The sequence below is a fragment of the Anastrepha ludens genome, chromosome 4, assembly GCF_028408465.1.
Source record: "Anastrepha ludens isolate Willacy chromosome 4, idAnaLude1.1, whole genome shotgun sequence".
Lineage (NCBI taxonomy): Eukaryota > Metazoa > Arthropoda > Insecta > Diptera > Tephritidae > Anastrepha > Anastrepha ludens.
The window spans coordinates 35,111,407-35,126,219 of record NC_071500.1 but is presented as its reverse complement, the minus strand read 5'-3'; the positions used below and the strand labels follow the sequence as shown (position 1 = coordinate 35,126,219).

Here is a 14,813-nt window from a genome sequence, read left to right as displayed (position 1 = left end):
AAATTAATAAATAATTTGCATCTACACTTCTGTTAGGTGTTTGGCTGAGCTCCTCCTCCTATTTGTGGTGTGCGTCTTGATGTTGTTCCACAAATGGAGGGGCCTACAATTTTAAGCCGACTTCGAACGGAATATATTTTTTATGAGGAGCTTTTTTCATTGCAAAAATACACTCGGAGGTTCGTCATTGCTTCCCGATGGGCGACCGCTATTAAAAAACAAAAAAACTTTGCTGTTTCATGCACTGAGATTCGAACGAATGGTAGTCACGCACCAACCGATTCGGCTGGGAAACCAGCCCAAATGACATTTTATTAAAATGTACGTGGGTTTATATGTTAAAGTTCGGGCGGACCGAATTTATCCTACCTTTCTGGTTTGAACTGAGTTTAAAAAAGTATTAGGAAGACTCCTTTGCTTCTGCATATAAGCTGCAAATTTTCAATTGAAATTGCTATTCATTTTAATTTTTGCTTCGCTTATTTGAGGCCACAAATACACCTTGAGTACATGTAAGTATGTATGCGTAACATCCACGCAAGAAATGTGCAGCACAACGTCCGTTTGGTATGCCACAAAGCAGGAAGCAAAGCTGAAACTCTACGTCTAGCTTCGAAGCAGGTTTTCCCGCATGTCCGATTACCAACTTGACTGACTCTTAATGGTCCGGTTATTTCTCCACACCTGTCTACGGACATTAAATTTTTACACTACTTGCTTTCATCGTACACACATAGCCGCAAGTGTGCAGAATAACTAAATAAAGGCGTTTTAGTGCATGTATTGCTCTTTTTACTCTTTTTGCTTCATAATTCAGGCAATCCACATAATAAATTCAATGCATTTTCTTAATAAAGCATTTTCTGGCGAGTTCATACACCGCCACTGATACCGGCGGTTATGTCGATATCACCATTATTATGTAACTTTATTACTTTACAATAAAGGCGTATATGCTGTCATTTACGAGTATATATGTAATAGCTTTCCATACTAAACTATCGTCGCAATATAGATTTTATGAACTGATTTCTTTATGATAAAAATATTAGTTTGGTTAACAACGCGCGTAAAAAGTGGGTCAACTCCAGACTGCGGTTTGTAAATGGTTTTAAACACAGCCTTTAATAATATTCCAAGACTTTGGATTTATTAGGAATAAACCTTCCGATTAATAGTGAAATATAAATTTATACTTCGGCTGGTTCTGCAGTAGTATTTCCAATACTTTTGGTCCCTTATTCAGTAGCTGAAACCAAATGAGCCTTATACCGAAGTATTCACGTGCAATTGAGAGAGAAGTCAAGTATTCCGAACTAATTTCGAACGCACAAACAACGAGCCCAAAGCCTTAATTGCCGCTTGGCTGTCGGAGTTGATATTTACGTCCTTTACAGTTATTACAGAAGTAAGCAACCAAACAACTGCTTCCTTAATTGCGACTACCTCTAAACACTACAGTGGTCCGAAAGCCTAATTTTGATCTTGATAGGAAGCTCCTCGCAGAATACTCTCTCACTATCTCCTCCGCCCAGTTGCATACTCGTATATAAGTACAAATGACATTGATATTGAGTCTCTGATACTTTATGCAGGGCATAGCTATCAGAATCTAAGTAAGACTGTGAAGAAGAAAGTAAACGATGACCCACACTTTATATTTTAATTACTTCACAATTCTTTACATATAAAGTCCTCAGTTGCTTCATCATTAGTTCCTAGAGCTCCAAGGTGGAGTATAGGCCACAACGAATTTCTTCCATTCGGCTCTGTTTGCGCCAATCCCTTATCTTCCAGCTAAGGCGCATGCCACGGTTGTTTGACTCCAGTAGTTGTATCCAGGTCTTCTTCGCATGCGACTTCCTTGGGGGTACCAGTTTATCAGGGCCCTTGTTATATCGCCTCTTTCCCTCCGGAATACATGGCCAATCTAACCCCATTTTCTCTTTGGGACTTCTGGTTGCATTGTCTTTTGGCTTCAGTTCATGCATGCTGTTAGTCTTTCTTAGGGATTTTTGCAAACACATCTTCTTTCAGTTCATCAGGCAGGCCACCGGTTGCCCAGAATTCCAAAACTAATGGGTATATTGCGCTCGCACTGGCCATGAGATTTGATATTAGCAGTTCAGTCAAGATGTTGTGTTGCCCAGAAGATTTGTAGTTCTTAAGAGTATTTATAGTTGTAACAACCTCAGAGAAGTTTGGGCAGTCCGTCGAAATGTCAACTTTTTCCTCATGAGTTAATCACAGGCATATTTTTCCAACATCACCGCGTGATTTGGAAAACAGTTACTTAGATCCCATCATTCGAAGGAGTTTGAAAGTTCTAGCTGGTAAACTACTTTATCTGGCTGGCGTTATATATGTATATAGTATATATAATTGGCGCGTACACCCTTTTTGGGTGTTTGACCGAGCTTCTCCTCCTATTTGTGGTGTGCGTCTTGATGTTGTCTCACAAAATGGAGGGACCTACAGTTTTAAGCCGACTCCGAACGGTTGATATTTTTATGAGGAGTTTTTTGATGTCAGAAATACACTCGGAGGATTGCCATTGCCTGCCGAGGGCCGACCGCTACTAGAAAAAACTTTTTCTTCATTTTGGTGTTTCACCGAGATTCGAACCTACGTTCTCTCTGTGAATTACGAATGGTAGTCACGCACCAACCCATTCGGCTCTGGCTAACGTTACAAAACCAATTAAGAGGAATAACTCTATAACTCTTAACTGGAGTATAAAATATTAAAAAAAGGGGAGCAAAGAATTTCCACGCCTTTTTTTAAGAAATGCTACTGAGGTTATAGTCCTTGGTTGCACTTAAATCATTCCGGTAATGTAGAACCGACTTCAGAAGAGAACCCTTCATGAACGGTCGAATAACCTTTACAATAGGAAACAAACACTCATTGGTCTACTAATGACTTCTACAAACCCTCCCTGGCAGGGTCAGGGCTGTTCTCCATCCAGACAAACTGCTCCGAACTATCAAGCTCAATCAATACCTGCATGAGTTCACCCAGAAACGTATAGTGTTTTTTTCGCAATAATGTCCCATTTATTCTTCTCCGTGCGAGAACTGTAAAATTTTCCTTTTCTTTTCTCAAACTGTTGTACTCTGACCAGCCTAATGTGTGTAATTTTCTATCCTCTACAAAACGTCAGAGCGACCGTTGTTATTTTATCTTTGTACATAAGTTTGTGAAAATAGTAGAAATAAATCATCCTATTTTATTATATTCAAAACATATTAAATAAATAATTTGAGGTCCCCGGCGGCCTAGAGGTCGAAAATTTTGTGCATTTTCAGGATTTTTTTTACAATAAAACCAATGAAAAACGATATTCCAATTTTTTAGGCTTTTTATTTAACTTATTTTACATACAAAAATGAAAAACAAATTTTTTTAGTTTTCATAATTTTAAAAATGCCGCTGAAGTTGACCCTTCCGAAAAATTGCACCTGGACGGTGGTGTCCATTTTGGCTCTTTTATTTATCTGAAACACAAAAATCAAAAAATTATTAATCAGTATGACTGTAGCTATGCCCCGTACTGGAATAAAATTTTTTTTTTTGCAAAATGGCACGGTTTTGAATTTAACACTCTAAAAACAGTTTTTTCAGTTTTTTAATCATAAAAAGACGAAATAATTTAAATAATATTATTCTATCCATCGGATTTGCGTTTGGCGAGTTCGAAAGCCATTGTGTGGACGAAATGAAGTGTGGAACATGATTTTTTAACCATTCTTAGTTCACACAAGCTTTATGAGACGGTGCCGAGTCCTGTTGGAACGTCCATGGTCTACGCCCGAAATGGTTGCATGTCTATGGCTCTAAAGCAGCGTCTAAAACATTTTCCCGATAATAAGTCGCATTCACTTTGACACCAGGCTCGATAAAAACGATTGGAGAGCGTCCTTCAGCGGTCATTGCGGCCCAAACCATTACTTGCGATGGGAAATTGCTTCGAGTGGCCATATGTAGGCTCAAATTCTCGTATGAGCGTTCGGTCAAGTAAACACGATCGTTTTGAGTGTTTATGAACTGCTCAATTAGGAAATTTTTTTGATCACAACACAATGTTAGGAAATTCGCCACGTTCGTGCAAGCGCAACAACTCCTTTGCTCTTTCGCACCGAACTTTCTTTTGCTGGGGCGAAAGATCGTGTGCTTTTTGGAACTTGTAAGCCTTGACCTTGAGCTCATTTTTCAATATGCGTCGAATGCTGTCTTGCGATATTTTCAGTTCTTTGGCCATTTTTCTTCCACTTCGACGTGGATTTCGTTCAAGTCGAGCCTTCACTTTCCGAACCATTTCTGGCGTTGTCGCGGTTTTTTTTGGCCCACCTCCATAGCGTTTTGCAATGCTACCAGTATCATTGTAACGTTTTATAGTGCGATACACAAACATTTTATTCACTTTGAGGTGACTGAGCTCACGAACAATGGCTGGTTGTGATTTCCAGCCAAATATAACGCAATCACACAATTACGTTTGAACAGCACAGAAAGAAAAATTCAACAAAACTGAGACGCAAATGCTTTTGATGGCTTATAAACAATATATTGAACTGTCATTGAACTGTCATTAGAACAATTTTGACGTTGATGTCATGAGCCATTTTACAGATGGGATTGCAGTCCACGGAAAAGGTGATAATCACAAGGTGCAATATCCGGAGAGTATGGTGGATGCGGCATTAGCTTCCATTCGAGCTCGTTCAGCTTGCCTAATGTTTGCCTTGCGGTATGAGGTCTTGCGTTGTCGTGGTGAAACAAAACTTTGCGTCTATTCACTAAAGAAGGTCGATTTTTGTTAAGTGCCTCATTCAGGTTTGATAGCTGATGGGAATAACAATCAGCAGTTATCGTCTGGTTTGGTTTCAAAAGTTCATAATAAACAATACTGGCCATATCCCACCAAATAGACAGGATAATCTTCTTGGGGTGAAGGCCATCTCTAGGGGTCGGTTCTGGTGTTTCATCTTAATCTAACCATTGGCGTTTGCGAACAGGACATTGTAAAGAACCCATTTTTCATCACCAGTAACGATACGGTTCAAAACACTTTCATTTTCAAGCCGTTGCAGCAGCTGAGAACACACATTCACTCTCTACTGAAGGTTGGCGACGGGAAGTCTATGCGGAACCCATATTCCCAGCTTTGAAACCTTTTCCAACTAAACCAGGTGCCTGTGAACTGTTCCAAGCGATGAATTTAACCTCTGAGTTATCATATCGACTGTCAAATGTGGCTCAGCTTCCACGAGTTCGAGCAAGGCGTCGGAGTTAAAGACTTCAGGACGACCAGCACCCGGGGCATCCTCCAAGTCGCAGTTACCACTTCGGAATTTTGAAAACCACTTTTGCGTAGTCCTTACACTCACGGTATCCTCTCCGTGAACAGTGTTTATTTCTGCAGCAGCAGTTGTTGCATTTTTACCACTTTTATAAAAAAATACAAAATATGCCTCTTATTGGCGTTCGAAGATTCAATTTTATTTTTTAACAACAGGTGCTTCTATCCGCGATTAAAATCAATTATTGAATGCACAATATATCAAGGAAAATACAAGTAGTTCCGTTATATTCCGCGAATAAATTTTTGTATGCAAAAATCGTACAAAAGAGAAATTATAGGTAAAATACGCACGAACTTATGGACTGACCTGATATTTCTAAACTCAGCGAGTACAAGACATTTTCCAATAAATGCTCCACAGTTTCTTTATCGTTCATTTCCGAATTATTGGCATTTAAAAAAATTGTTTTTAAATTATTTTTTTAGTGAATAAAAGAAATAATTTTAAGTAATGAAAATCTGTATTTAACCTTTACGCGATTCATTGCTTGTCGGTGTGCATACTGCAGTTTGTGTCTAGTTCACATGTGCCTATGACTGAGGTACACAAATATGACTGACATACGATGCCATTTGCAAAAGTTATAAGTTTTCCGATAAGATGATTAATTTTTTCGCCACCTTGCATAAACAACTGGAAAAAGCTACGACCAGTCGCTAATAACAGACTTTGTTACAACGGGAGAACCAACAGAATCTGTTAACAATTTGAATAAAACCCAACAGATAGACTGAACATATTTGACATACACTAAGTATCTTATGTACTGAATGCCTCTATTCAAGTGAACCAATACACCAGACACAAAATTACAACTGCTGAAGTTTTACTGCTGCGAAATACCGTTATAGGAAGCATTCGAGCAAAGTGCAATCGTCACTGGAACTATCAGAAATCCTTGTGTTACTAGATCAAACACGATTGGTGTTCATTTTCTCCATAAAAAATATTGCATGTAATCAAGTGAACCGGACTGTCGATCTGACATGGAGCTGGCATTTTTGGTCCAGCCCGTAATAAATGCGGTAGAGATGAATAGTTGCAAAATTGATTTTTTGTTCCTAATTTCCATTGGATTATTTATTTTACAATACTTATATAAACAATTATTTTGCACTTATGGATTGAATTTTCACTATACACTAATTTAAATTTTTTTGTAATAAAAATTAATTGTTCTTATTTTATAAATACTTATGTAATATGGATTACATTATTACTTCTTTTGCACGGTTTTTCATCTTACATGATTTTTTAAAGTTGCTTAGCATATCCCCAAATTTACTATATGTCACATATATTCTTACACGTGTTTTTTTTGCACGCTTTATTAAGGAACGTATTTCCCATGCAATAAAATAGTTGGGTGTACTTGTAAACATGCATGGAAAATAATGGGGACTTTCTTTGCAAAAAACTCCGTGCTTTTCCCCACTTTGCATACTCACTTATCGCCTGCCTTATTTTGTTTTTGCCGCATTAACGAAATTCTTTGATTCCCACCGTTCACATTCAACGGTAAGCATTTTAATCTGCTGCTACACTGCGCTAATCCGCCAAGGTATTTTGCAAATCTAAGGCAAGTGTAGGACGTACATTGAAAGAAATTGTTTAGGTTGTTCATGAAACAGTCCAACCAATAAAAATAATCTAACTAATTTTCAAAATCATGTAACGTTTTGCAAATGATACTTTACTGAATTCAAAGATATAAAATTATTGGATCTTATTAAAAATTGAAAGTTGGGGGGTTTTGTATTTAGTGCGTTGACGACATAACTCTAAGTTACTCTCACAATTTTGCAACGGATGGCCATACTATGCAAGCGCAGCATAATACATTGGTCCCTTGGATTTCGAAATATTATCAAATACATGGACATTTTTCCCAGGAAAAGATTCGTCAAAGGAGTGAAATTTGGAGAGCTTGTGCTCCACATATAAACTGCTTATTTTAAATCCATTATTTTTGTGTAAAATATTTGCGCAAATGGTTTAAAACTGTTCTATGTCGGATCTTTAGCTCCTGGACGATGCTACGACTACCAGCACGCCAGTCAACTTCGATTATTTCTGTGATTTTATCGTCATTATCGCATTTTCTTTAACTTCCAAAATGTCTGAAGGAAATCGACGAAACAAAAATTGCACGTAATTAGCTGTTACAGCTTAAGGAGTTAGGGGTAGTCAGAGGCCCGAAAATGATGATTTGGATAATTTTTTTTTGCTAGTCAATTGCTTTATTTTACAAAAATAAAAACATAGCATTATTACATCATGTGTGGAGGCCGTTTCTCCAGAAGTCCCTTGCGGGGATCATCACAAGTCCTTTGAGACTCATCTAAAATCAATGGGACACAAAAATTTGTTTTATTAATAGATAATATTGTAGGTGATCGAAGCCTTTTTTTCAAAATTTACATCATAGATGCCTCAGGAAATATTGTACTTTTCAGATTTTCGAGAAAAAAACTGACAATTTTTGAAAAAAAAAGAATATACATTTATTACATTTTAGTAATAAATACAGTATACATTTTATTGAAATGTACCAAGCGGTTTTTAAGTAACTGTGATCTCGAACGCTCCGGAGCGCCCTTTCTTAAGTGTTGAATAACTCGAAAAGTATTCACCGGCTTCACCTCAAATTTTCACACAATATTTTTAAGATATAATACTTTAAGGAAAAACAAAATCAAATATTTTTAAAATTCTGACTACCCCTAACCCCTTAACACAATTCACAATTTCAGCGGCCTGGCTTGCATTTTCGTCTTTATCAGTGGAAATCTTTAAAATGTGCCGAATTTTCTTTTTGTCGACTTCCATACAGGGTGTTAGGAACTCACAGCTGAATGCAACAAAAAACAACAAAAGAATTTTTGTCACCTTGTCAACGAGCATAAACTTTAAATTGTTTGATCGGTACTCTACGAGATATCTATCACTACAGCCATCTACTAAGAAAATAATGGATTTCGTTTCCCCAAAACTAAGATTTATTAAATATTTTCGATTAAACTATTCATTTAATGAATGCATTTAAATATTGTATCATTTTGAGAGCAAAACAAAAATGAGTCAGCCTTGCCGATCTCAAACTCTTAAGTTCAGTGGGAGAACACCCAATATATAGTAAGTTGAAGAATGCCTGAATTTACCTCCGGTCACTGTCAAGATGTGCAGAAAGCTTATAGATTTTTTTAGCTACCTGTGTATGCTATGACAATAGTTTGAAATCATTTCAGCATATTTTCTTACCTACTCTATTTTCTTGAAACTACGAGTCTACCATCTTGGTCTCAACTTAAGGGAACCCGATGGCCTAGGGCCGGAAAATTTCACCGATTTTCAAGATTTGGTTTTTTTTTTGCCATTAAAAATAAAAAAACCATATTTCAACTTTCCATATTTATTACTACATCTATTGAGTATACAAAAAATTTGTATTTTACAATATTTTAAAAACAATATTTATCATTATAAAAATGCCGCTGAAGATGACTCTCTCGAAAAATCGGACCCGGACGGCGTAGGTGATTTCGAGACTGAAACACAAAATTCAAGAGATTCTTAATTAGAAAGAGTGCAGTTATGGTCGGAACTAGAACAAATCGAAAAAAATTAAAAGTTGCCAGATCGGCAAGCTTTAAAAAAAAGTTCGTAAAATCGGGTATTTTTTCACTAGTTTTTTAGTGTAAAAAATAGAAAATTATTTAAATAAAATTATGATTCTATGGACAACATATTCAAATTTCAAGTGATTCGGTTTCGCCGTGCCGAAAAAAGTCGTTTCGAGATAAATGAGCTCAAAGTTTGAGGTACACAGGCGCGCTCTCTACCTAGTTAATGGGCTATAGAAACTATTGTATAATATTGGGAATTTCTGGAAATTTCTCAGTACCTATATTCTTAAGATACTATACTTTAGAAATATCGAAAAAAATCGATTTTTTGAAATTTCTAGACCACCGTGTCCACTTAATCAAATATGCTGAAGATCTTTGAAATATTTAACTTCAACTGAGTACCGCTAATATAAAACTCAAAATAAAAGATCATTTATATTCCCTGTTCTTCTCTTTTCTTTATAATTTTCTATTACTTTTAAAAGAAACCGCCGCGAAAGCTCGATATAATTAACCCTTTTCACCCGAAGATCAAATATTTCGACTTTTCCTTTCTCCAATTTGGTAAATATTATATATTTTACATAAAAAATTTTGAATAACTTTTTATTTAAAAAAGTGTGCTTAACTAACCGAGAAGCTTTAACTTTAACAGCCACTTTTTCTCAACTATGTACATGAAAATATAAATTTTCTGGTGCCAAGCCTACGGCAAAGCTAAAGAAAAAACTACTTCATACGTCTCTATACCCCAACTTAATTAATTTCACTTCACTTTTTTAGTTTGTTACTATTTGCCTAATTTGCTCATGCCTGCGTTTCGGGTTGCCGGAATAAAACTTGATGTCAGCAGTGCTGACATTCCGAGTGGAAAAAGTTAAGCCAGAAACATTGACTTGTTGAAAGATAGAGTGAGATGTTGTGAGCTGGATGTTACTAGCAGCGGTAAAGATCACTCTATTTCTACATCTATAGCTAGCACCCTGTGTGCGCGAATTTCGGTTTTTCTAGTGTACACCTGGTATAAAGATCCAATTAGGCAAAACGGTATATTAATAGCTATAGCCAGGTTTGCACTCGACGTAGAATGAATGATCAAAATAAAAAACTAAGAAAGTAAGAGATAAAAAATAACAAACTTGCTTCGTTAATTAAAAACTAGTAACGAAACATTTTCTTCGGTGCAAATGAATTGAGAGCATCAGCTTGACTCACAAAGTGTTTGATGCCAGTATTGCATTTGAATTCCCGTATTACCGCATTATCATCGAACCATATACCTATTCACCAAGGCGCCAGCCCATTCATAATGCAGAAATTCAAACAATGGACAAAAAATAAACATTTTTTAAAAACTAATCAATTAACTTGTTCACATGTATCAGCTGTAGGGGATCCCCATCTCTATTTGCAGAAACATTATTTGCACAAGAATTTCATTACCTACGCAAAAAAGGTGCTAGCTTTACAAATAACAACAAAAGCATGCAGCGGGCAATAGAAAATAAATGTAAATGTGAAAAGTAACAAAAACAATTATGCAATGGAACAACAAGTCCAGATACCCATTCATTAGTGCCTACTTCGTACTTAATTAAACAAAGTGTGAATAGGCGGAGTATGGCAGCGGTAAGTGCAACGCCGTACACCTGAAAAGCAAATTTGAACTTGTCGGTCAACCAAAGAAGTTAAATAAATTTCTTACTGCTTTGTCGTTACATTTCTCCAATTGCAACCGACAGCTGAAGAACCGTGAAATTGCAAACGCCGTGGACGGCTCTGAGAGAAGTAATGACACAAATGGGTTTTTCTGTCGCATACTGCTTTGAACTGTGAAAATCAGTGAAATAGTGTAAAGTCCGCGAAAATCAAAAAAATTGCTCTTTAAATGGCACACAAAATCAGCAAAATATTTGCAAAGTTATTTCCAGATGAAAACTATTTACTAAAACAAAAGTGATTAATTTTCTTATTTTTTTTGTTTTCTTTGCAGTTCCGTCGCAGAGGTGATTAAAGAGTGCTAAATGTGCTCGCTGCCCAACAATGTATAGACTGATCGAATAGGTGGTATACTAGCTAAGAGACCAATATGCCAACTTACATATATACGAGTGCATAAATAGGATAAATGTATGTCTGCATGTGTGTAATGAAAATAAGAAAAACAACAACACACCCCATGGGACCAAATATTGTTCTCAAAGTGTTTCATCATTGCAAGAAACAAAAAAACAACCAATTTGAAAATTCGCAGACTCGAAACATAGAAATAACAAGAAAATAAAACAAAAAATGCACGAACTGTTCACAAAAGTACTCTCCAAGCGTGATCTGTCTCGTGCTGGCGATTTATTTTCGGTGCCAGATTCAGATATTGTCAACGATATCAGCGAAGTGGTAAGCGAGTGTGTAAATACCCTGCAAAAAATGTGGCTTGTCCCGTCTGTATTCGGAATCAGTGACTACAGAAAATGCGACTACTCCACTTTTGTTCCGTTTATATGGAACGAACTGCACCCTTTTCTTCAAGCAGATCCTTTGAAGAGATTAATTATACTCTTTTGCAGCCGAGCAGATATGAATAGAGGGAGTAGTCGTTCTCAAAATTCGAAACGTAAAGAGTTTTCCAATAAGAATGGTTTATTTTGATATTCAAAGAAAAATGCTATTTTTTGATATAAATGATTGGCTGTTTATTTCATTATAAAGATGAAGCCGTAAGCCGTTAATAGTGAAAAATAATATCAGGCAAATGAACACCACGACCACGCTTACAGGACTATATCTTTTTAATAAAATTTATGAAATGAAATGAAATTTTTCATGAAATCATAACCGAATTGCAAAGTGGCTGCCCTATGTCCTCGATAGTCTCACGAATTCCATCTTTGAGGTCTTGAATCGACCCAGGGCCGTTGGCGTAGATCTTCTCTTTCACGTGGCCCCAAAGAAAAATGTCACAACGTGTTAAATCACAAGATCTCGGTGGCCAATTGTGATCACCTCTTCGAGAGATAACACGGTTCGGAAACTTTTCCCGTAAAAGATCAATGGTTTCGTTGCTTGTGTGGCACGTAGCGCCGTCTTGTTGAAAATAAACGTTGTCCAGTTCAAAAATATCCAATTCCGGCCATAAAAAATCGTTGATCATCCCTCCTGTTTAGCACCTCACACCTGTCATTGGAAAACCCTATATATCTATGCGAAACAAAACTGTAATTTGACTATTTTTTTTGCTGAATGCAATAGCCAGTGGACTATAGCATTGATGGACCACACTTGATGTGCGTTGTTCAAATCTTGCGATGTTCTTATTTTTTTTTTTTGTATTCTAAATACTTGGTAATTTTTAATATTAGATTGGGGAAAAAAGAAATCCATTATTTTTGCGTAAAATTTTTGCGCAAATGGTTTAAAACTGTTTTATGGTCGATATTTAGCTACTGAACAATGCTGCGACTATTAACATACCGGTCAACTTCGATTATTCCTGTGATTTTATCAACATTACTGATATTTTCCTTAAACTCAAAAATGCCGGACTAGAATCGACAAAACCGCCATAAACACCATTCTAGGCCTTACTTGCATTTTAAAGAAAAACTTTAAAGTGTACCCAATTTTCTCTTTTATGACTTTCATTGTTAACACCCTGCAACTCACAACTGAATGAAATGAATAAGAAACAGTAAACGATTTTTTAGTGTCAAATGTCACCTTTACAACGAGCATAAACTTTAGTTTGTTTGATCGATACTTTACGAGATATCAATCATTACAGCCATCTACCGAAAAAAAAGGGATTTCTTTTTCCCAAAACCAATATTCATTGTATTATATTATTTTTTTAATATTGCAAAACAACTTCATATTTGATTTGAAAAATTTACACAACCAAGAGCAAAACCGAACCAGCGCATTCAGAAGCTCAAGCTGTAGTCTGCACATTGTGCCACTGTCGCCATTTGTGGGTAGGGTGCTTATTTATATTTTCTTCTATGCGATGTTACTCTTAAACTTCGAAATTGTCGAACTAAATTCCAATTTTACCCCATGGAGATTAGTCCCGGAATACTCTTTTTGAGATTAGTCGTACAATTTTTTGCAAGGTACATGTATGAGTCCATATGTGTATAAATAACGATACAACTTCTTAAAAGAATAATAAAAAATTAATTACTTATTTTCCTTTATTCAATTGTACAGCTCTCTGACATCAGTCCGATTATCTCACATTTAGACTATCTCAAAAACAATAATGATCAATCGGTGGTGGAGATTTGCGTTACGCGTGTGCTCTCTTGCATACGTGAAACGAAAACTGCAGAACGTTACTGCGCCGCATTGGTAGATTTGTTGAGAACTTGCTTACTTTGGAATCTCCAGCCGGCTGGATCAGGCAAAGAGGATCCGCCACATGCGAAAATCGCCGCTGATATTATTTCAAGTATATTTTTGGTAAGTTCTATGTGTAGTTGAATAAATACTTCAAAGTTCTAAAGGTAGGTTGAGGAGAATTGGCTTCAAAGTCCTTAAATACATGAAGGAATTTTTATTAATAACTAATTAAGTATTTTTAAATAGAAAAGAACTAAACATTTCCAAAGTATTTAATTAACATTTAGTTTTTTGTTCGCGGTTTGTGCAGATGTAGCGATTGTCAGACCTAGTGAATCCTGTGAGAAGCAATTTGCGTTCAAGAAGTAATGAACTTTATTGTAGAAAATAGGTGGAGAGGCAGATCTGTATGTGTGTGCAGTGATAGCAAAGTCTTAGACAGCCCTCCAACCACTTCAAGGGTAGTTGAGTCTTATAAATCCAGGCTGAACTATGTCGGTAGACATAATATACTCATGCTAACATGGATCCCGAGAGTCCTCTGACTCTTTAGCTAGCGTGGGCTCTGAGGCTGACTTCTTTGGCCACGGGCCCATCTGATACTCTCTTCTGAAGCAATCAAAGCTACGGTTAGCAGACAGGATACTTCAACCCACAAGCGAGCTTGGCAGGCTGAGAGAGACCATTTTCTTCGGAGGTCGGGTAGATTTAAAGAAAATTAAAAACAGAACACGGGTTCTGTACAATGGACTTATTGCTGAAAAAAAAAAAAATAAAATAAAAAACGGCGTCTGAAAGTAAATAACAACAACATGACTCAAAAAACTGGCTGAGCTTTTCGGATAATGATTGCAAATTCCAATCGAGTTAGAAATTTTAAAATGAGTTTAAGGAATGGTAATGTTTTCAACACTCCAAAGCCCTGTTGCTTCTATAATGTTGGGTTAGGTTAGGTTGAAGCGGTTGTCCACTGTGGCACACACTTAGGTACATAACCCATTGTGATGCCAGGTGAGGAGCTTGTTCTTAAACCAGTGTGTACCTCTCAAAACTTTTAGAAAATCCCGGATTTCTACAAGAGTGAGATCTTCCAATTCATTGTAAAATTGTTTACCTAAACTGTGTATGCACACCCATTCTCTGGGCGTATCTGGCCATTTGGTAGGGCCGCGTTATAACTGAAACCAGTATGCTAAGACTGCTTATTTTGGCTTAACAGCAATTCTGTGCGTTTAGCACTGAGTGTCGGCCACAATTGTCTGGCGATCCTGCAGGTGATTTTATTACGCCATCTTTCATTCGCTGCTTTAAAATTTTCTCAAAGATAAGTAACTTACATGTCTATAAGTGCATGCCTATGTCGTTGTCTGCGTACTCATCAGTCAACCTAGTGCCATGTTTCGCTACTTCATCGGTCCTGCAGTTACCCTCAATGTCGCGATATCCGAGAACACCCATGCTACCATTAGGTGAAATGACT

General features: G+C 36.7%; 1 protein-coding gene across 7 annotated transcripts in view; it reads left to right on the top strand.

Annotated features, from left to right (window-relative positions):
- The window catches only part of LOC128861622 (protein melted), a 36,661-nt gene that overhangs the window by 7,250 nt on the left and 14,598 nt on the right, over positions 1–14,813 (top strand). For 6 of the 7 annotated variants that reach the window (XM_054099886.1, XM_054099880.1, XM_054099881.1 and 3 more), the window contains 2 exons: positions 10,989–11,392; positions 13,202–13,453. In XM_054099886.1, the coding sequence (XP_053955861.1) occupies positions 11,288–11,392; positions 13,202–13,453 (357 nt within the window). In that variant the 5' untranslated portion in view covers positions 10,989–11,287. Of the gene's footprint in view, positions 1–10,701; positions 10,784–10,988; positions 11,393–13,201; positions 13,454–14,813 lie in introns of those variants that run through there. The other variant, XM_054099884.1, reaches the window with a different exon arrangement.